Source organism: Rhineura floridana, chromosome 8, assembly GCF_030035675.1.
Source record: "Rhineura floridana isolate rRhiFlo1 chromosome 8, rRhiFlo1.hap2, whole genome shotgun sequence".
Lineage (NCBI taxonomy): Eukaryota > Metazoa > Chordata > Lepidosauria > Squamata > Rhineuridae > Rhineura > Rhineura floridana.
Genome location: NC_084487.1, coordinates 7,961,135 through 7,983,029, shown reverse-complemented (window position 1 = coordinate 7,983,029; position 21,895 = coordinate 7,961,135). Strand labels below are relative to the sequence as shown.

At 45.4% G+C, this 21,895-nt stretch overlaps 1 protein-coding gene across 8 annotated transcripts in view; it reads right to left on the bottom strand.

Moving 5' to 3' along the window:
- Window positions 1–21,895, bottom strand: part of PLXNA4 (plexin A4) — a 748,486-nt gene that overhangs the window by 62,354 nt on the left and 664,237 nt on the right. For all 8 annotated transcript variants that reach the window (XM_061638090.1, XM_061638091.1, XM_061638093.1 and 5 more), the window contains 2 exons: window positions 13,667–13,813; window positions 2,271–2,430 (listed from right to left, as the gene is read on the bottom strand). In XM_061638090.1, coding sequence (XP_061494074.1) covers window positions 2,271–2,430; window positions 13,667–13,813 — 307 coding nt within the window. The remainder of the gene's footprint in view (window positions 1–2,270; window positions 2,431–13,666; window positions 13,814–21,895) is intronic.

Below are 21,895 nucleotides of genomic sequence, written 5' to 3'. Positions count from 1 at the left end.
ATTTCATTCAGGAGATAGTGTATCTTTAGGGCCTATGTGGCATTACATATTTAAGGGAGAAAACCATAGATGGTTGCCAGGAAAAGGGAAATCCAATGAGCTTCAGACAAAATGAGGGCTTGTTTGAACAAAATCCTGAGCACCAGATGGCTTGTGCAGTGGTGCAGCGCATGAATCCATAATGATGACACACAGGGTCTGTTCACAGTTGGCTACAGAATCATACTCAAAGAGTGCTTCTCAATGGTTCCTTCTCTAACTGAGGGTAGGTAATGAGTGGGGTACTGCAGGGCTCAGTCCTGGGCCCAGTGCTCTTTAACATTTGCATTAATGATTTGGATGAGGAGGTGCAGGGAATGCTTATCAGATCTGCGGATGATACAAAATTGGGAGGGATAGCAAATACCCTGGAAGTCAGAAACAAAATTCAAAGGGATCTTGATAGGCTGGTGCATTGGGCTGAAAACAACAAAATAAAACAGGAAGAGCTGCAAAGTTCTACATGTAGGAAAAAGAGATCAAATGCACAGTTAGAAGATGGGGGATACTGGGCTCAGCAGTACTACATGTAAAAAAGGTTCTTGGGATTGTTGATTGCAAGTTGAATATCAGCCAACAGTGCAATGTGGCTGCAAAAAAAGCAAATGCTGTTTTAGGCTGCCTTAACAGATGTATAGTTTCCAAATCGCTTGAAGTACTAGTTCCCCTCTGTTCAGCACTGGTTAGGCCTCATCTTGAGTACTGTGTCCAGTTCTGGACACCGCATTTTAAGAAGGATGCAAACAAACTAGAACAGTTTCAGAGGAGGGCAACAAGGATGATCAGGGGACTGGAAACAAAGCCCTATGAGGAGAGACTGAAAGAACTGGGCATGTTTAGCCTTAAGAAGACCTAAGGAAGATATGATAGCACTCTTCAAGTATTTGAAAGGCTGCCACACAGTGGAGGGCCAGGATCTCTTCTCGATCATCCCAGAGTGCAGAACATGGAATAACAGGCTCAAGTTACAGGAAGCCAGATTTCAGCTGAACATCAGGAAAAACTTCCTAACTGTTAGAGCAGTACGACAATGGAACCAATGACTTAAGTAGGTGGTGGGCTCTGCAACACTGGAGACATTCAAGAGGCAGCTGGACAGGCACCTGCCGAGGATGCTTTAACTTTGATTCCTGCATTGAGCTGGGGGTTGGACACAATGGCTTTAGATACTCTTTCCAACTATATGATTCTGTAAGTCATGCAAATTAATCAGAATTTTCATGCACATTTCTCCTACATTTTTGTATGCAATTTTGCCTTGTATGCATTTTTTTGCAAAGCAATTTCCACCATTATAAGGCATTTTTGTATGCTGTTTTCACTCATATATCCATTTTTGTATGTATTTCTTGACTGAAGAACTGCACTGCAAAATTCGGAAAAGCGTGAATGTTGAAAGATGACAGTTCACATTGTTTCAGGAAGTGCGAATTTGGCAGGTTTGCCTTCAAATCCCGACTAGACTGAGTTTATTCCCTCATCCCTCGTTCAATGGTTGGAAAAGGCTAAAGGCTTTAATGGATCTAGCTCTTTGGTGCGGAAGCTGTGTTGAAACCATCAATTGACAAGAGCCAACGCAGCCTGATTAAGGCTTAGATGTCCAACTATAAACCTGTCCTCTCCTCTCCCTTCCCCAGCAACCAGCTCCTGACCGGCCTTTTGCTCAACCATGCCTTTTCCAGACTCACATTAGGTTTGGAGACACATTTGATGCCTCTTTGCTGATTTATGCTTGAGATTTTTTTTGTGTGTGCTATTCTTGGCAAATAATTTACAATAATTATAATTGGGTGTTAGAACAAATTAAACCAGAACTGTCACTAGAAGCTAAAATGATGAAACTGAGGTTATCATACTTTGGACACACAATGAGAAGACATGATTCACTAGACAAGACAATAATGCTGGGAAAAACAGAAGGGAGTAGAAAAAAAGGAAGACCAAAGAAGAGATGGATTGATTCCCTAAAGGAAGCCACAGACTTGAACTTACAAGATCTGAACAGGGTGGTCCATGACAGATGCTATTGGAGGTCACTGATTCATAGAGTTGCCATAAGTCATAATTGACTTGATGGCACATAACAACAACAATGTTCCAAACAGCATAGACATTTATAGCCTTTGTTATTCCTTTAGCCAGTCTCACATTAAATGTTAGTTTTTTCTGCTATAGCAGTGTTTCAAAGAAACATTTTTTTGCTCCATAGATCCAACAAGAGATTCACGCACCTAGATCCATGTCGGGGGCTTTCGGCCGATGGGAGCACGGCACATTCTTGAAAATGGCATCCAGAATCTTCTCCTTCACCTGTGTGATGGTGTCACAGTTCAGGATCTTCACTGGGATCTCAGGGCTGTTCACGTTATCGGGGTTCACACAGTTCAGGACCTGTTTTTAGGGGAAGGAAGCACAAGACAGAGTTTAGCCAGATAGTTGGTCCCAGTACATGTGAAGTGGTGTATGAATGAGCTGGCCTTGGTATTGTCTGCTAAAGAAGGTCATTCTTCCAGCTCTGAGGAGCATCTTTTCCAGAGAGTACTGAAAAGAATAGGCTACAGTGCTCACAAAGGGCTTGTTAATTTGAAGGCCTCCTCTGGTGGTGGTTGTTATGGCAACATGGTGTCTGAGGCATTCCAGCCCATTGGAGTAGTAGGTCTAGGCCACACACGCAGGCCTCATGCCACCGCTAGGCTCCACAGAGACCAAGATGCTCTCTCCTGTCATGATTGCCCTGAAGTGATTCTACTCACTCTACTTTCAACCTGTGCCTGCTAGGCCCGAGAAAGCCTTCAGCACTCTTCTCTGTAAGTTATATAGTGGTGGTTTGTACCTTATTCGGGGGATTAGGCACTCTAACAGAGTTGCAACATTATTTACTGATTGAGCATTTGACAATGGGTGCTCAGGCAGCGGCTCATCCTCAATCAGACCAGGGATTGTCAGTCCGCAATCCTTATCCCAGAGCCTCAACATTTTAGGTTTTGCTCTCATGAGGAAAGGGGAAGGGCTTTAACCATAGGCTCTTCCTAGGGATAGGTGAATCTTTCCATCTTGGTTTCTAATTTTTACAGTCTTGAGTTCAGTTCTTCAAAATATTTGCATCAGTTTGTGTGTTGTTGTTTTTTTAAAAAAACCCTCCTGGATTTCAGTGCATATTCCTCCTAATACACACATTCTTACACATTGCCTGATATACACATTTTTGCAAGCGATTCCCCCTAATATAACATCTTGTTATTTTTACTGCCATATGCATTGGGATGCACACATTCTGCTAATATTCACATTTTTGTACTGATTGTTTGGTAGGAGAACTGCATCACAAAATTTGGAGAAACACTCATTTTGAAGGATAGACGTATTTTGATTCACATAGTGTTTGGAAAGGGCAAATTTTGAAGGGTAGTTGAAACTGGAACAGGTTCACAGGAGGGCAACAAGGATGATCAAGGGACTAGAAACAAAGCCCTGTGAGGAGAGGCTGAAATAACTGGGCATGTTTAGCCTGGAGAAGAGAAGACTGAGGGGAGATATGATAGCACTCTTCAAGTACATGAAAGGTTGTCACACAGAGGAGGGCCGGGATCGCTTCTCAATCATCCCAGAGTGCAGGACACGGAATAATGGGCTCAAGTTGCAGGAAGCCAGATTTCGGCTGAACATTGGCAAAAACTTCCTAACTGTTAGAGAGGTTATGACAATGGAACCAATGACCTAGGGAGATGGTGGTCTCTCCAACACAGGAGGCCTTCAAGAGGCCTCCTGTTGGGTATGCTTTAAGTTTGATTCCTTCATTGAACAGGGGGTTGGACTCAATGGACTTAGAGACCCTTCCAACTCCACGATTCTATGATTTTATGTGTTTTGGTTCATATAGTGTTCTGGAAAGCATGCATTAGGTATGTTCACATTAAAATATTAATTTCTTCCCCACCCCCAGCTCTTCCTGGACCCTCTTCTCTCATTGCAGCACTGTTGGATATTTCACACTGAGAAAAGACCTTGAAGGAGTGAAGTTGCCACATTCCTCAGTAATTTCCCCTTCCGAACCTCATGTAGCGGTTGCCCCTCACATGGTTAAATGGGTTGTGGGAGGTAGGGAAGTCAGAGACACCAACGCTTTATTTGTCCTATGTCCAGAACGGAAATCGATCTAGCGCACATGATCATCATTTGCTGTTGTTATTGCTTTCAGTCTGCAAATGATATGTAATTTGTCCCCCATTTGCATTGTGTTCTCTTTGCACTGAAATGAATGGGGTGGAATAATGTAAATCATGTAAGTTATAAGTTATGTAATTTTGCCACAGTGGACAGAAAGACGGATAACGTAGCCTTTGTTGGAAGATGAACTGGAGCAGAATGGAGACAGTGCTGCATGCAATGAATACAGGGCAGAACGGAAAACAATGTCTTCTTACATCCCTAGTGGGATGACACCCCTTCCCTCAGCCTTTCCCCCTTCATTTCCCTAGTGGGGCTACAAGAGGGAAACAGCACCCAATGCACCTAGAGAAACTGAGATGGAAGTTCTCACTCCCCCCCCCACTGCTGTTGTTGCTGCTGATCTTGCAGCAATGGAACACATGACACAGAAACTAAAACACTCCCATCCCCGGCTGGGGCAACAACAGAACCAGGACAGAGAAAAGTGGTCCCCTCTTGCAGCCATCAAGCTCAGCCTCTCGTTTATTGCTTGAGGCTCGCTGGCCATGCTAGGAACTGCTCCTATGGTGCCTTCCCAAGAGGTATTTTCACTGCAGTGAGTGCCAGTTGCCTGATGCCACCTTGGCTCCACCCAGACCCACTAGGTGCTGCCCTGCTCTATCCCTGGCATCACATTTTTGCTGGCCCCATCCCTGACCTGCCAGGTTCTGGTGGTCTGGCTACAGCTCCCACCTGCCAGATGTGGCCCCCATCTCCACCCTTAAGAAAGTAAGAGCCTGGCTGATGGATCAGGCCAAAGGGGGCCCATCTAGCCTAGCTTCCTGTTCTCACAGTGGCCAGCCAGATTCCCTAAAAGCATCAAGCAGGACATGAGGACAACGGCAGCACTCTCTCGATTCCCAGCAAAAGCTATTCAGGGCATACTGCTTCTGACCATGAAGGCAGAACACAACCATTGTGCCTAGTAGCCACTAACAGCCATGAATCTGGCTAATCCTCTTTTAAAGCCATCCAGGTTAGGGGCCATCACTGACTCTTGTGGGAGGGAATGCCATAGTTTTACTAAGAAGTCCTTTCTTTAGTCTGTCCTGAATCTCCCAACTTTCAGCTTCATTGAATGTCCACGAGTTCCAGTATTATCCACATCATTTATAATTTGGGCTACCTCTGTCATGCCCCCCCCACCCTTACATGCTTTTTTTCTAAACCAAAACGCCCAAATGTTGTAACCTTTCCTGCAGCCCCTTGATCATTTTGCTGGCTGTTTTCTGAGCCTTTTCTAGCTCTACAATATCTTTTTTGAGGTGCGGCAAACAAGGTTGTCCACAATATTCCAAGTGTGGTTGCATCATCATATGCAGCACCAGCTCTGCCTTGGCTAGACTTCCCTTGTCTCATTATGAGGGCCAGTATTTCCAAAAATTTGTCAACCCTGTTTCCATGTCCCAGGGTGAATTTCTAAACTTCTTCAAACTTTGGAAAGCCTGGACTTTGATCTTCTCAGTCCCAATCTAATTACTTTGGGATATAGCAGAGCTTTTCAAACTCACCCCCCTCTCTCTGACATCTGGCAGGTTAACGGTTTCCTTAACAAGGAAGGTCTCTGGCTCCTAACCAAGACCTACCCCCACCCCAGACAAACCCACCCACCCCCAGCCAAAAGCTAAATGCAAAGCAGATGAAGGGGTTCTTTAGAACCTCTTCCATTCACTGAGCAGAATGGAAAGTTGGCTGCTAGTTCAGAGGTATTTATTAGAAAGTTGGAGTTTCTCCCACCCCTCCTTTTTTTAAAAAATAAAATCCTGAGTGGTGAAAAATGACTCCAAAAAATGAAATGTACACCCTTTTAAGTTTAACACATTTTAGAAGTAGAGGTGAAATGGAGGTCTACACATCTTGCGGTATTTCTCTCTCTCCCCTCTCCTCCCTTTTTAAGTAGAAAAGTTTAGAAGTTAGCCTTAATTTCAAATTGATAATCATTTGAGACGAAGCTCCCTTGGTGATATCATCTCAGCAGAAGTTCGCATGTTACATGAATCACATGCCAATGATTTTTTTTAAAAATCCAAACGATTTCCTCTCCCCCTTTGATAACACAAATGGTTGGCATAATCAGTTATTGTGGATAATTGATTATTTTAGGCAACTGCCCAACAATGAGACATAACCCGGGAAGATAAGATTATCACTTAGAAAGAAAACAAAGGAAGAAGAAAGCATGCATAAGAGAAAGCTGTGCCTTTATTTCCACTTTATCTTCCAACACTATGGGGAGAGGCCATAGTTTAGTGGTAGAGAACATGCTTTGCAGGCAGAAAGTGGCGCAGGCAGTCGTGGGCATCTGTACTTAAAAAGATCTCAAGTAGGAGATGTTAGGTCTATACATGGCCTTGACCTCATAATAATGATAATAATAATAATAATTTAAGCCATTTCTATACCATTGAATATATATAAAAATCTCTTAAGTGGTGTACAGAAGATAAAACAACAGCAAATATTATAAAAATATACAATAAAGCCACAATACAAATGCATACATAACACAAATTAACAAATAAATATTAAAACAATTGCCTTGCACTTCTCCACTCAACATCTCTCAACCTTCTGGCTCTCACCCAGAACTCCACCCCGGCTCTCACCCAAGGTCCAACACAGACAAATTGCCCCCAAAGTCTCAGAAACTCAGAAATTGCTCAAGTGCAGTGCCTGGGAGCCAGTAGTGGTGCCTGACAAACACTATTAAACCAGAAACCTCCAAGCCTGCTGGGAGGAAGGGTGGGATATTAAATAAATAAATAAATAAGCAAGCAAGCAAGCCTGGACCTCCAGAGACTGCATGCTCGATTCCATTCAGCTTATTTTGCTACTAAAAGAATTGTGCTCCACTGAGTGAGTGAGCCAATGCAGGGCACATGCTCCGCTTATGGACACATGAAAGCCAGCCAGGCCAGAGGGCTGCTCCGTTAAGGCTCTAGACTCCTCAGCAGGGAGAAGGAGCCTGCGAGGTGGAGCCAAGCTGAGGAAGCTCTGTTGAGATCTCCTTGCTGGAGTGACCCATCTGCTACTTGGGATCTATCCAGGGTCCTGAAAGACCTTTCACCAAATACCCTTGCTTTCAGGAATCATAAACTTAATTGTGTTTCTTTCCTTTCATTATATACTGGTTTCCAGAACTGCACCATCCTAATCCATCTGTGGGTTCTGCTTTACCGGGACAGGACCGATATGTTCATATGGGCTCCTGGATATCCTTGATTTTCCAAACACTTTCTAAGCATGTGGGGTTATTTTCTTCCCTCTGAAAGAGCAGTTGCCCAAACAGATGTGACATGTAGCAATGAACTGGGAAAAATATACAGGTGTTTGTGCATCCAGCTACCAACTATTTACTGCCAATGGAAAGGAAACTGGATATCACCAGTGGAACAACAATATCCATACTTGACATCAAACCTTCTGCAACCCCAACGTGCCCTCATCTTCAGTGGGTACCCCATTAGGGTTAACAGAGTTTATTTATTTTTATTTATTTATTTATTATGAGATTTGTTAGTCGCCCATCTGGCTGGATAGCCAGCCACTCTGGGCGACGTACACGATTAAAACAGTATATAAAACAGTTAAAAATTTAAAAACACAGTAAAACTAGCCCATTCCAAAAGCCTGCCTAAAAAACCAGGTCTTCAGGGTCCTGCGGAAGCTCATTATAGACGGGGCATGGCGTAGATCATTTGGGAGAGAGTTCCATAGGGTGGGGGCCACAATTGAGAAGGCCCTCTCTCGAGTCCTCACCAGTCTAGCTGTTTTGACAGGTGGGATCCAGAGGAGGTCTTCTGAGGCTGATCTTGTTGAGCGGCATCCCTGTCGATGCTGGAGGCGCTCCTTCAAATAAGCTGGGCCACAACCGTATAGGGTTTTAAAGGTTAAGACCAACACCTTGAATTGGGCTCGGTACACAACCGGTAACCAATGCAACTCCTTCAACACAGGAGTGATGTGATCTCTACGGCGGCCGCCTGTAATCAGACGCGCCGCTGCATTTTGTACCAGCTGTAACTTCCAGACCGTTTTGTTACGTTTGTTATGTTCTACATTAAGGAGCATAGGAAACTGCCATAAACTGAGCCGGACCGTTGGTCTACATTGCTCAGTATGACTGGCTGCGGCTTCTCAGGGTTTCCTACAAGGGACATTCCCAGCACTGCCTGGAGATGCTGGGGATTGAACCTGCGAGCTTCTGCATGCAAAGCAGATGCTGTGCCACTGAACTGTGGCTCTTCCACCCATTTGTCTGTGGGATTTTGAACATTATGCTCCAGCCCTCACACTTCAGTTCTAGAACACAGGGCAGAGAATTCTGTATCCAAAGAATTTCTTCTCTCTCTCTCTCTCTTTTTAAGGGTGCTTAGAGAGCCAGTGTGGTGTAGTGGTTAAGGTGTTGGACTACGACCTGGGAGCCCAGGGTTCAAATCCCCACACAGCCATGAAGCTCACTGGGTGACCTTGGGCCAGTCACTGCCTCTCAGCCTCAGAGGAAGGCAATGGGAAACCCCCTCTGAATATTGCTTACCATGAAAACCTTATTCATAGGGTCTCCATAGGTTGGAATCGACTTGAAGGCAGTCCATTTTTTTTTAATTTTATGGATATATTTAATTTATTTATTTTTAAAAGCCTTTTAGGGTATTCACGCTCCTGAAGCTTCTTACAAACCAATCAATAAAACAATGTATTAAAATTAAAAGGTGTTAAAACAATAAAATGAACCATGAATAGCATTAAATAACATGAAAATAACAGCACTGGATAAACCCGTTATTAAGATACAGTGCCACTAAATTAAAAAAAAAAGCAGGTTGGAATAAAAGAAATTATAGGTAAGGTGTGGGAAGAATGTCAGCACATTTACTGAAATTGCCTTACACTTCTGATGCAGATTCTGATCCTGCTTTTCCATGACATTTGGCCCCCCTCTGCACTATACCTTTGAAGCAGTAGTATCATGCCACTTTAAACAGTCATGGCTTCCCCCAATGAATCCTGGGAGCTGTAGCTTGTGAAGGGTGCTAAGAGTTGCTAGGAGACTCCTATTCTAACTCACAGAACTACAGTCCCCAGAGTTCCCTGGGAAGAGGGACTGATTGTTAAACCTCTCTGGGAATTGTAGCTCCGTGAAGGCAATGAGGGTCTCCTAACAACTCTCAGCATAAACTACAGCTCCCAGGATTCTTTGGGAGAAGCCATGACTGTTTAAAGTGGTATGATACTGCTTCAAAGGTATAGTGCAGAGGGGACCTTACTCTGGAGTTTGCCAGCATAACATGCACCCAGTGATGGGTTGAGATCTTTGGCAAAATTCACCAGTATATAGTCTATATTCATAATGTCATCCATCATACGCCAAGATGAGAGGCTGCTGCGCTCAGGTCCTGCTTGTGGACTTCCCAGAGGGTTCTAGCTGGCCACTGTGAAACCAGAATGTTGGACTAGATGGTCCTTTGGCCTACTCGCACTAGGGTCTCATAGGAAGCAACACGCAGCCGAGGGTGTCTGCCTTCCCCTCCCCCCTTTCAAGTCTTAGGGAGGGGAGGACAGCATGCATCTGTTCAGAGGCATGAACTAGTGCCTGGGCTCGGCAGAAATCAATCCCCGAATAAGGGACATGTGGGACATTCCTTTTATGCCTCATTAGTGACTTTGTTGCCACCATTAGAAAGTCCCCACTGGGCTTTAACCGGAGAGATGCGAGCGTTTCTTCCAAGGGCGGCGAGGGAGCATGTTTGTAGATACGTGATGTCAACAGATATTAACTGATGAGACTGTTAGTACCAGAGATGCAGAGGAGTGGAGGGGAGGGGGTTGGCCACCCAGCACGCTCTGAGCCAGCGACAAGCTCAAGGCACATGGGACAGCTTTCCCCCTCCGCCACTCCTGCCCCTTAAGGGCTTACTATAAAATGCTCGTGACAGCTTCGAATCACATTGCATGACCTTTGTTCTTTCTGCATTACTTGCATCAACAAATGTGAAAATGAGATATGGGTATGTGTGGGGAAATAGAATTGTCTTTCATTCCCAGGAGAGAAAAGAAGCTGCATCACAGCCGGAATAAGCACAGTGCAATTGAAGAGAATTGCCTGACTGGCACTTGCAGAACAGTCTAAAACCAGCCTGGGACTAGGATATATTAAAAACCAAACCCTCTTGTATAAACTTTACTGCAAACACATATTCAGTTGGTGGGAACAAAAAATGTGGCCTTTTCTGTAGTGGCATCCAAAGTATGGAGGACACTCCCACAAGAATATTCATCCTTATTAAGCTTATGGGCTGCAGCTCAGTGATAGAGCAGCTGCTTTCAGGGGTGGCGCCAGAGGGTGGCCAGGTTGGGCCCTGGGTGAGGGCCCCTGAAGGGCTCCTCCTTAAGGTGGGAGGGTGGCACTCCCATTCTGTGATCCACGGCAGCACTGGGTTCTGCAATCCGACCCTGCTGCGGAAAGGGAGCTTCCAGGCATCCCCCCCATACAGACAGTGTGGACTTCTAATAAGCTCACCTGCATCCCCCATCTACCTCTCCTGCCTGTGTGAATGCCATTTACTCTGTGTGTGCATGCCTCCCATCACCCAATATGGCGGTGGGAGCTTTCCTAAGAGGTTGACGTCCCTGCCCCCATCTTGGATGATGGCATGCATGTGTGCTACATGTGCACATCACTCACACATGAGAGGTTGGTGGGGCACGCGGGTGGGTTTATTGGTCTATTGCAGGTGGACTTATTGGGGCTGTTGGGCTATGGTGCAGTGGGCTCGGGATAGGCTGATGTACAAGGGCCCTGTCATGTCTGGCGTTGGCCCTGTATGCTTTGCATGCAGAAGTTCCTAGGTTAAATCTCGTGTGTCTCCTGGTAGGGCTGGGAAAGACCCCACCCTTGAAATTCCGAAGACTCATTACCAGTCAGTGTGGACAGTGCTGAGCTACATGTACCAATGATTTGAGCCAGTATTAAGCAGTTCCCGTTTGGGAAGGGCCGTGGTTCAGAGACAAGAGCACCTGCTTTGCGCGCAGAAGGTGCAAAGTGCAATAGAGTCTTTCTCAGGGGCATTCTTGGGGGAAAGCAAGATGGCTGTGGAATGCTGTCCCAAGTGAGGCCCACCTGGTGCCGACACTGAAACCTTCTCAGCAAAAGGTGAAGACTTCACCTTTCATTTGATGGAATTTGGGACGTTTTCAAACTTGATTCATTCACATTGCCTTGAGACAGCCCAATGTTAGGTGACGATCACAATAAATAAACATATAAGTATGACTTGATGCAGCCTCATTCCCATTGGGCTGTCCTCGGGGTTGCTCACTGCAGCAGCTCCCACCACTGCTTGCAGTGGGGCAAAGTCTGTTTTCAGTAGAGGCACTAAGGGAGAGTCCTCTGCTACCTTTTAATGGGTAGCACCCCCCTCTCCGGCACCCCAAACTGTCTGATTTCTCATTCTCCTGAAAAAGATGCAAAAATGCCATCTCCACTTCCAGCGCCTCCAGAAAAAGAAAAAAGAAATTGCTGGGAAAGCGTTTGGTAAAAACATCGATGTTTAAAGAATGTTGCTTTAATATGCTGCCAGACCTTCCTGGGGCTGCGTGGGGGTGCTGTTGCTATTTTTTTTTTGTTGCTTGTTGCAATAGTGTGTTTTATTTGCGTTTGTTTTAACATTGTGTAAGTTGCTTGGGGACCTTCGGGTATCAAGCGACTAATAAATCTAATAAATAATCATCATCATTAAAAGAGGCTTAGACAAATTCATAGGAAGGCTATGAATGGCTGCCAGCCAGGATGGCTATGCTCTGCCACCAACTACTAGTATCCAGAGGTAGCATGCCTCGGAATACTAGTAGCTGGGGATCACAAGTGGGGAGAGTGCTATCGCACCCAGGTCCTGCTTGCAGGCTTCCCCTTGGGGCATCTGGTTGGCCACTGTGAGGACAGGATGCTAGACGAGATGGGCCACTGGTCTGAATCAGCAGCCAGACTCTTGTTATGTTCTTAATATCAACCCAGTCCTAGAAAAACATCAGAGGGCACTGGTCAGTCCCTGTCTATAGCACCTGTGCCTTGTATCTTTCTGGAAAATAAGAAACAAATCCTCATATTACTGCTGTTGTTCAAAGATCAGAGACCTGCAACATTCGGTATATGGCCAGAGAAGCGGGAAGGGGGCAGAGAGACTAGCCAGGGGAGGAGGGAAGAGGGGGTGACAGAGGGATAGAAACATGTCGTTCACATCCTTTTTCTTCTTTGATCTCCTGAGACAAATGGATCTCTGTAAATCTGCTAAGATTCCTATCAGGATAGATTTGCCTGTCCTTGAGATGTAAGAGGGAAAGCTGATTAAGATCAAAAAGCACCAAGCAAGACTGACCCGGGAGCGCTGGCTCCTTTGTATTCACCAGCCTGAGAGGAACAGAGTGGGGATTGCTTTTGGCGAAAGGGATTTCATAGGCTGTTTATGCAAGCCAGTGCAGTGGTGCAATGGTTAGCGTGTTGGGCTGGGACTGGGGAGACCCGGGTTCAAATCCCCATCCGGCTACAAAGCTCATTGGGTAACCTTCAGTCAATCACCATTCCTTAGCCTAACCTACCTCACAGGGTTGTGAAAACAAAAAAAAGGTGGGGGTGATGTACAACTTGTTCATGAGCACAAACTGCAGGTACAATCCATCCAACACGAGTGTGAAGATATAGGAAGAGACTCACTGGACCCAGTACACTCTTTCCAACAGTGGTCAGCCAGATAGATCCAAAAAGCCTACAAGCAGGATCTGCTGGCAACAATTCTCCCCCATGGTGTAAAGACCTTTGGACAGCTCCTTGAAAGTTCAGACTAAAACCTGGAGCGGATTCATTGCCCCACTGACATCGGAGCCAACAGCCTCCACAGCTAACAGGAGTGTAACTAAAATGGGGCCACCCAAAGGCAAGAAGGAAGTATCAGCATGCTTGGAGGAACCCCAAGACTCTCAGCCAAACCTACCTCATAGGGTTGTTTTGAGGATAAAATGGACAGGGAGGAGAATAACGTACTCCTGATGAGCTCCTTGTAGGAAAAATGGGATAATAAATAAATAAAGGAGGCAGAAGTACAAAAATCATTACAGGGAGGGGAACCTTAAGAGTAGAAAACAAACGAAGGAGCCCAGGCACATGCTCAGTGTCTGGTGTGCGTGTGTAAATGAAATGGAGCACCTTGGAAAAGGGCATGGCTGGCTAGCTGACTGAACCCTGAACAAAAGTACTTCACATTGCAACACTGTTGTCTCCTTAAAACCTGAAGCAGTCGGGAGCTCAGGATGTTTCCTACCTCTTTCCTTTCCTTTTTTTGGGGGGGGGTCATCCTTTTGGTGCTGTTCTTCCCCCCCCTCAAAACTTTCCTCTTTCAGGTACATCGGTGGCCCCATCACTCACCAGCGTCTTGTAGTCTATCTGCTGCCGGATGAGCTTGTCCTCGCTAAGGGAGTAGCGGGCCTCCCCAGTGATGGCATCGATTGGACCTTTCTCCATCTGTTGCTTGATGGCACAGAAGAGAGAGAAGAGAGGCTCACCTGCACATTCCTGCAGCGAGGCAAGACAAAAAAGGGGGGGCACAATCAATAGAGTGATGAGAAAGAAGCAGTAGGAGACTGCACCGTCTGTTCAGAGCATCGTGCTCCACCCACTTCACGGCTCTCAATTGGCATGCAAGCTGAGCGCAAACCCCTGCAAGGAAAGAAAAGGTGGCACAAGAACGGAGTGATGAGAGAGAGAGAGAGAGAGCTCCATTGCCGCCGCCATCTTTTCAGAGCATGCTCCCCCTGTATGCTTCACCCACTTCCTGGATGTTGTCAGATCACAGCTCTCTGTAACACATGTGCAGGTTCTGAGAGCTGGACCGTCAGTCTGTGCCAACATAAAGCCGGTGCTTTGAATCTATTACGCAAAAGATGCCACTTCGTGTCAGGTCTGCTTATTTGGCATGATAGCTATCCTGACACACTTCTCGCTTCCCCGTATTCCCTGCCCTCTTTCAACTTTATCCGTTAAGGATGTGTTTGCATCGCCTCACCCTTTCTGGAGGACAAGTAAAGAGCTGATAAAAGCTGAAGTTAGTAGTTGCACCTTCTTAGCAGTTTTTTAACCATTCAATATCCCGCTGTGTTTTAATTTTCTCCTGTTCTCTGCTTCACAAGAGACTTCAGAGTTTCAGTCACTGCTAAGGTCATTCCTGCTTTTTAATTTCCAAATGGAGAATCCTCCCTTTCCCTCTCTGTCCCCAAATGCCTCTGTGTAACCTAAGATCTACTACTCTAGCCCAGTTGATCTGCAAGAGTGTTCCTTTATCGCAGGCAGGAATGGGCAGCCGGAGACCCTTCAGATGTTGCTGGACTCCAGGTGTGGTTGGACTTTCAACTCCCAACGGCCTTAGCCAGCAAGTCCAATGGTCAGAGATGATGGGAGATGTAGTCCAGCAACATCTGGAGGGCCACAGGTGCCCCATTCCTGCTTCATTGCTACGTTCAATAGCGAAACAAACTCCAGACAGGGGCTCACCATCGTGCTGTTGCACAAGTATCTCCCTCCCCCCACCCCTCCTGTTCCACCTAGAAAGGTTTTTTTTAACACCCAACTTGAGGAACAGATCTTGAAAACTCAAAACGCTCACATAAACTCAAAAGCTTACACACCATTCTGTGAGCACTGGACGGTTCAAATAAAGATGTGGACCCTGGAACTTACCTCCTTCCCAATCCATGTGAGCCAGTGTGGTGCAATGGATATAGTGTTGGAATATGACCTGGGAGACCAGGGTTCAAATCCCCACTCCGCCATGAAGTTCACTGGGTGATCTTGGGCCTGTCACTGTCTCTCAGCCTCATCTACCTCACAGGGTTGTTGTGAGGATAAAATGGGGTGGGGGAGAACCATGTCATAGAATCAGAGAATAGTAGACTTGGAAGGGTCCTATAAGGCCATTGAGTCCCACCACCTGTTCAATTATAATTGAATCCAAATTAAAGCATCCCCGACAGCTGCCTCTTGAAGGCCTCCAGTGTTGTCAGTGTATACCACCTTGAACTCCTAGGAGGAAAGGTGAACTCTAAACCTAATAAATAAATAAATAATGTACCAAATGGGGATGGGGGGCACTATGGGGTGGGTGTCTCAGTGCATGGTAAAGAACAAGGCCTTGGTACTAAAGGGAAGTAGCTGTGAACTCTGCTTTAGGGGGCCAAGAGGGGAGGACCACATTCTACGGCAGGGGTGGCGAACCTTTGGCACTCCAGATGTTGCTGAACCACAACTCCCATCATCTCTGCCCATGGGACATGCTTGCTGGGGATGATGGGAATTGTAGTTCAGCAACATCGGAGTGCCAAAGGTTCACCACCCCTGTTCTAGGGGATCCGAAAATGCTACTTAAGGACAGGATCTGTTGGTTGGTGCTGGTTTGAAAGCATTCCATCGACCGAACAGGCTGGCATCAATTCAAGTTTGTTCTGTATCCATTAGCAGCTGCTTTTACTGATCTGTGCTTTTTTCCGTTCAGAAAAAAATTATCAATATGAACATCAATATTTTTCAAGGAAATACCAATGTTTTGAAAATATTGATATTTCCTTTAAAAAATTGACATTTTGAAGAAAATATTTATATTTTTAAAGGAAATACCAATAAATTATCATTCTTACAATCAATGTTTTAAAGGCTTTTTTTAAAAAAAGAAGCCCATTTTCAAAAATAGCCATGGAAATCTGATCCTCAGAATAAGCAAATTAATGGAAAATTTGGTACCAAATCCAAACTGAGCAGAATTCTAGCACATCCCTACTTCTGTTCTCAGTCCCACAAAGATAAGTAAGTCGCGGGAACTGCTATGCCCGCTGAGGCCTTTTACCCCTTGCAGGCTCAGTCTTCTCTATGTCTCCCTCTCCTACCTGTTCGTTCCACAGGGACCTGGTTTTCCAAGACCTACAACCACTCCCAGAGGAAGATGATAAGCCTACAGACTTTTACAATGGGTATTTTTAACTGTTTCCATGACTTCTGAATTTTACTGAAAATGCAGCTGGTAGAATTTGGCAGCCATGTTATTGTCCAGGGTAAGTCAGTGTGAACATAAAACACCAATTCTGCCATGGTTGCCCTGGCTACCAGTTAGTTTCTGGGCTCACTTCAGAGTGCTGGTTTTAACCCGTAAAGCCTTCTGCAACTCAAGACCCCAGTACCTCACAGACTGCCTCTCCCCAAATGAACCAACCCAGACCCTGCAAGCATCATCAGAGGCTGTTCTTGTGTGACGCCTGCACGCGAGGTTCAGAGGGTGGCAACACGAGAAAGGGCCTTTTCAGTGGTGTCCCCCTTGGCTCTGGAATTCTCTCCCCAGGGAGGTGTGTCTGGCACCATCTTTATCTATAGGAGCCAGGCAAAGACCTTCTTCTACACCCAGCCCTTTGGCTCTTGACGACCTCCTTTAGTGGAGTGGGACTGGTATACCTGCCCTTTATTTGTATTGATTGAGTTTGCTTTAATTGTCAGAGGTGTTTTTAGGTTTTATGGGTTCTATTGTTTTAATTGGTTATGTAAGTCATTTTGGGTCATCTGGTGAGAAAAGCAACCCATAAATATCAGCAGCAGCATCAGTCTGGTGCAGTGGTAGAGTACTCAACTTAGATCAGGGGAAGTCAGGTTCAAATCTTCTGTCAACCCATTTGGATGGGCTTATATGGATGCATATGTTTAAATTAAGACAGATGTGTTGATGAATATTGTATTCTTAATGTGAGTGATGGTCCCACCCACCCTTTTTTCTTAAAATATGTTTTAAAACATTAAAAACATTTTAGCATGTGTTTTTAAATTGTTTTTTATTTTTTTTAAATTGTGTTTTAAATTGCTTTTTAAAAATGTGTTTTTAAATTTGTATATTTGTTTTTTATTGTTTTTAATTGCTGTAAATTGTTTTTAATTGCTGTAAACTGCCCAGAAAGCTTTGGCTATGGGGCGGTATATAAATGTATTAAATAAATAAATAAAGTTCATTAATAATAATAAAAAAAGAAATCTACGTAGATGATCTTCTCTCAATCCACCCTAACTCACAGGAATGTTGGGAGGATGAGGGGGCACAAAGGGAGCAGCACTGAAGGAAAGATGAAATACAAATGTAACAAATAAGGTTTCCTCTCTCTCTCTCTCTCTCTCTCTCTCTCTCACACACACACACACACACACAGAGAGAGAGAGAGAGGGGGGGGAGGGAGGGAGGGAGAGAGAGAGAGAGGGGGGGGAGGGAGAGAGAGTTTAGGGACTGGGCCAAACTATTCATTATTGGTAAAACAAAATGTGCAATACTTTACAAAGCTAAAGAGGAAAGGTCTCTGCCCCAAGGGGCTTACAATATTGTTGAGAATGTCAACAAGTATATAGGTAGAGGTGATCTGGTTCACATAGTGCATTTGGACTTTAAAAACGCTTTCAAGGTACCTCACCAAAGACTCCCAAGAAAGCTTAGTAGTCACATAATAAGAGGAGAGGCCCTCTTGTGGATAAGGAACCGGCTAGGAAGCAGAAAGCAGGAATAAATGGACAGTTCTCCCAATGGAGGGATGTGGAAAGTGGAGTCTCCAAGAATCAGAATTGAGACCTGTGCCTTTTAACTTGTTCATAAATGATCTAGAGTGAGGGGTGAGTAGTGAGGTGGCCAAGTTTGCTGATGATGTTAAATTGTTCAGGGTCTTTAAAACAAAAAGGGATCGAGAAGAGCTCCAAAAGGACCTCTCTAAACTAAGCAAATGAGGGGTAAAATGGCAAATGCAATTCAATGTAAACAAGTGTAAAGTTATGCATATTGGAGCAAAACATCTTAATTTCACATATATGCTCATGGGGTCTGAACCAGGAACCAGTGGCTGACCAGGAACAAGACCTTGGGGTCGACTCAGTGTGCGGCGGCTGTGAAAAAGGCGAATTCCATGCTAGGGATCATCAGGAAAGGTATTGAAAATAAAACAGCCACTATCTAAACTGCCAATATCATAATCACCATAAATCTATGGTGCAGCCACATTTGGAATACTGTGTTTTCTGGTCGCCTCACCTCAAGAAGGATATTGTAGAGCTAGAAATGGTACAAAAAAGGACAACCAAAATGTTGGAGCGACTCCTTTATGAAGAAAGGTTGCAGCGTTTGGGGCTTTTCCGTTTAGAGAAAAGGCAAGTCAGAGGTGACATGACAGAAGTGTATAGAATTCTGAATGGCATGGAGAAAGTGGATAGAGAAAAGCCTTTCTCCCTCTCTCAGGCTATGGTCTGAAGGCGCATGAGGCCAGCTCCCTGCTGAAGCTAAGCAGGGTCAGGTCTGGTCAGTGCCTGGATGGGAGACCACCTGGGAACCATATGTAAGCCGCCTTGGGTTTCTCTCATGAAAAAGAAAGGCGGGGTATAAATGTAATAAATAAATAAATAGAAGGACTTCTTCACACAGTGCATAGTTAAATGATGGAATTTGCTCCCACAGGAGGCAGTGATGGCCACCAACTCTGATGGCTTTAAAAGAGGATAAGGCAAATTCATGGAGGAGAAGGCTGTCAGTGGCTACTAGCCACGATGGCTATGCTCCACATCCAAGGATGGAGGCAGTATGCTTCCAAATACCAGTTACTGGAAATTGCAGGAGGGGAGAGTACTCTTGCACTCAGGTCCTGCTTGCAGGCTTCCCCTAGGCACCTGGTTGGCCACTGTGAGAACAGGATGCTGGACTAGATGGGCCACTGGCCTGATCCAGCAGGCTCTTCTTGTGTTCTTATATAACACATTGGAGACAACATAGGAAGGTAAGGGAAATGGAAGCGGGGTAAACCAAGGGAAGGATTTGCTAGAAATTAATCCTGAGCATATTTACCCGGAAGGAAGTTTACGTGTGCTCAGAATGGCAGCCATAATCAGTCATTCTCTCTCTGGACTGCAGTTTATTTATTTATTTATTTATTAGATTTTTATACCGCCCCATAGCCGAAGCTCTCTGCTTCTCTTCTAACTCACTTCCGTTTCCCTTTTCCACCGCTCTCCTCTGGGTTTTCTGGCTCTCATCCCTGAGCAGTTCATCCCAAATCCACAAGAACGGTTTCAATTTTGTCCTCTGCAAATCCCCAAGAAGCCAGTTCCTCTTCCTCTGAAGCAAGAGTGGGCCCTTTCCTCTGCTCTAACACCTGCCTGCCACTTAATTAGCTTATCTCCCAGCAACATATTGCTTCCGCGCGGCTGCCTATTGCCCTTATCGCCCCACGTTTTCGGGCTAAAGGCAGGAAGACAAGAAGCCAAGTGGGGAAAATAAAATAGCCTATTATGAGAGCAAAGCTTTCAACGATTCACCTCCCCCTCCCTCCCTCTTTTCAGCTGGAAATGGGAATCTGATAGCAGGAGCGACCAAATTGACCTTCCAGGGCCCTTCAAAACTTTTCCTGCTGCAAAGGTAGCAGATCATAGGAGGCAGGAGGATGTCTACTTAAAGCTCCTTAAGCCTTTCAGCTTCAGAGATGGCAGAATGGCTGGTGGTAATTGGTTAAGTAAAGGGCACTTGTCCCTCGCCATTGGTGGCGCATTGCCCCTTTTGGTCATGGAAACCACAGGAGCGACAGGTCTGCATACACCGTGAATTGCCACCACCACAGGGCTTCTTGTCAACATCAGTGAAGCTGCGAGATGCTGATGGCATTGTTATGCTTGCTTCCTTGGGAGGAAGACCCACTGGAGTCAGTAGAACTCCCATCCAAGTAAGCTTGCATAGGCTCAGACTCCACAGATCTCATAGGACTTTTGCTGTGCCAAACCTTTTTGCTCCTTTTTGGGAGAAAGGCCATAGCTCAGTGGTAGAGCATCTGCTTTGCATACAAAGGTCTTGATTTCAATCCCAGCACCACCAGGTAGGGGTGGGAATGTCCCCCATCTGTGACCTTGGAGAACCACTGACAGTCAGTGTAGACGCAGGACTACCAGTGGTCTAACTCAGTAGAAGGCAGGCTATGTTCTTCTTTGGGGAGGGCCGTAGCTCAGTCGTAGCGCATCAGTTCTGCGTACAGAAGATCCCAGCTTCAATCTCCAGGTGGGGCTGGGAGAGATCCAGGAGAACCCCTGCCAGTCAGTGTAGACAGTACTGACCTAAATGAGTCAATGGCCTGAATTAGAATAAGGCAGCCTCCAGTGTTCCTAATTTCAAGGGTTAGGGTGGAGGCAAACTGAAGAGGTCTGGGAGCATGATAATTTGAAAAAAAAAAAAGGCAAATGCAATTCAATATAAACAAGTGTAAAATTATGCATATTGGAACAAAATATCTGAATTTCACATATACGCTCATGGGGTCTGAACTGGCGGTGACCGACCAGGAGAGAGACCTCGGGGTTGTAGTGGACAGCACGATGAAAATGTCGACCCAGTGTGCGGCAGCTGTGAAAAAGGCAAATTCCATGCTAGGGATAATTAGGAAAGGTATTGAAAATAAAACAGCCGATATCATAATGCCGTTGTATAAATCTATGGTGCGGCCGCATTTGGAATACTGTGTATAATATCAAAAAGGATATTATAGAGTTGGAAAAGGTTCAGAAGAGGGCAACCAGAATGATCAAGGGGATGGAGCGACTCCGTTACGAGGAAATGTTGCAGCATTTGGGGCTTTTTAGTTTAGAGAAAAGGCGGGTCAGAGGAGACATGATAGAAGTGTATAAAATTATGTATGGCATTGAGAAAGTGGATAGAGAAAAGTTCTTCTCCCTCTCTCATAATACAAGAACTCGTGGACATTCAAAGAAGCTGAATGTTGGAAGATTCAGGACAGACAAAAGGAAGTACTTCTTTACTCAGTGCATAGTTAAACTATGGAATTTGCTCCCACAAGATGCAGTAATGGCCACCAGCTTGGATGGCTTTAAAGAAGATTAGACAAATTCGTGGAGGACAGGGCTGTCAGTGGCTACTAGCCGTGATGGCTGTGCTCTGCCACCCTAGTCAGAGGCAGCATGCTTCTGAAAACCAGTTGCCGGAAGCCTCAGGAGGGGAGAGTGTTCTTGCACTCGGGTCCTGCTTGCGGGCTTCCTCCAGGCACCTGGTTGGCCACTGTGAGAACAGGATGCTGGACTAGATGGGCCACTGGCCTGATCCAGCAGGCTCATGTTCTTATGAAAGGAATTTCCTAGTGGAGAGCTGAGGATGTTTCTCTTACCTTGTACACTGTATGAGGTGGTCAAGGAAGATACACAACGTGTCCTAATGCCCCGTGCGTGCCTGCAGTGGCATGGAGCACATCCTTTCTTCTTTACAGTGACTTCTACAATACCCATGCCACATGGTTGCATGCACATTCTAGCAATTGCTGACAGGCTGCGAGTCTGCATGTGAACAGCCCTGTTCCGCTGCAAGCACGGCCGTGGCATTTCTAAAGTTTTAAATGCTCTTCTTGTTGTTACATACCTTCAAGGCGATTATGACTTATGGCGACCCTATGAATCAGTGACCTCCAAAAGCATCTGTTATAAACCACCCTGTTCAGATCTTGTAAGTTCAGGTCTGTGGCTTCCTTTCTGGAATTAATCCATCTCTTGTTTGGCCTTCCTCTTTTTCTACTCCCTTCTGTTTTTCCCAGCATTATTGTCTTTTCTAGT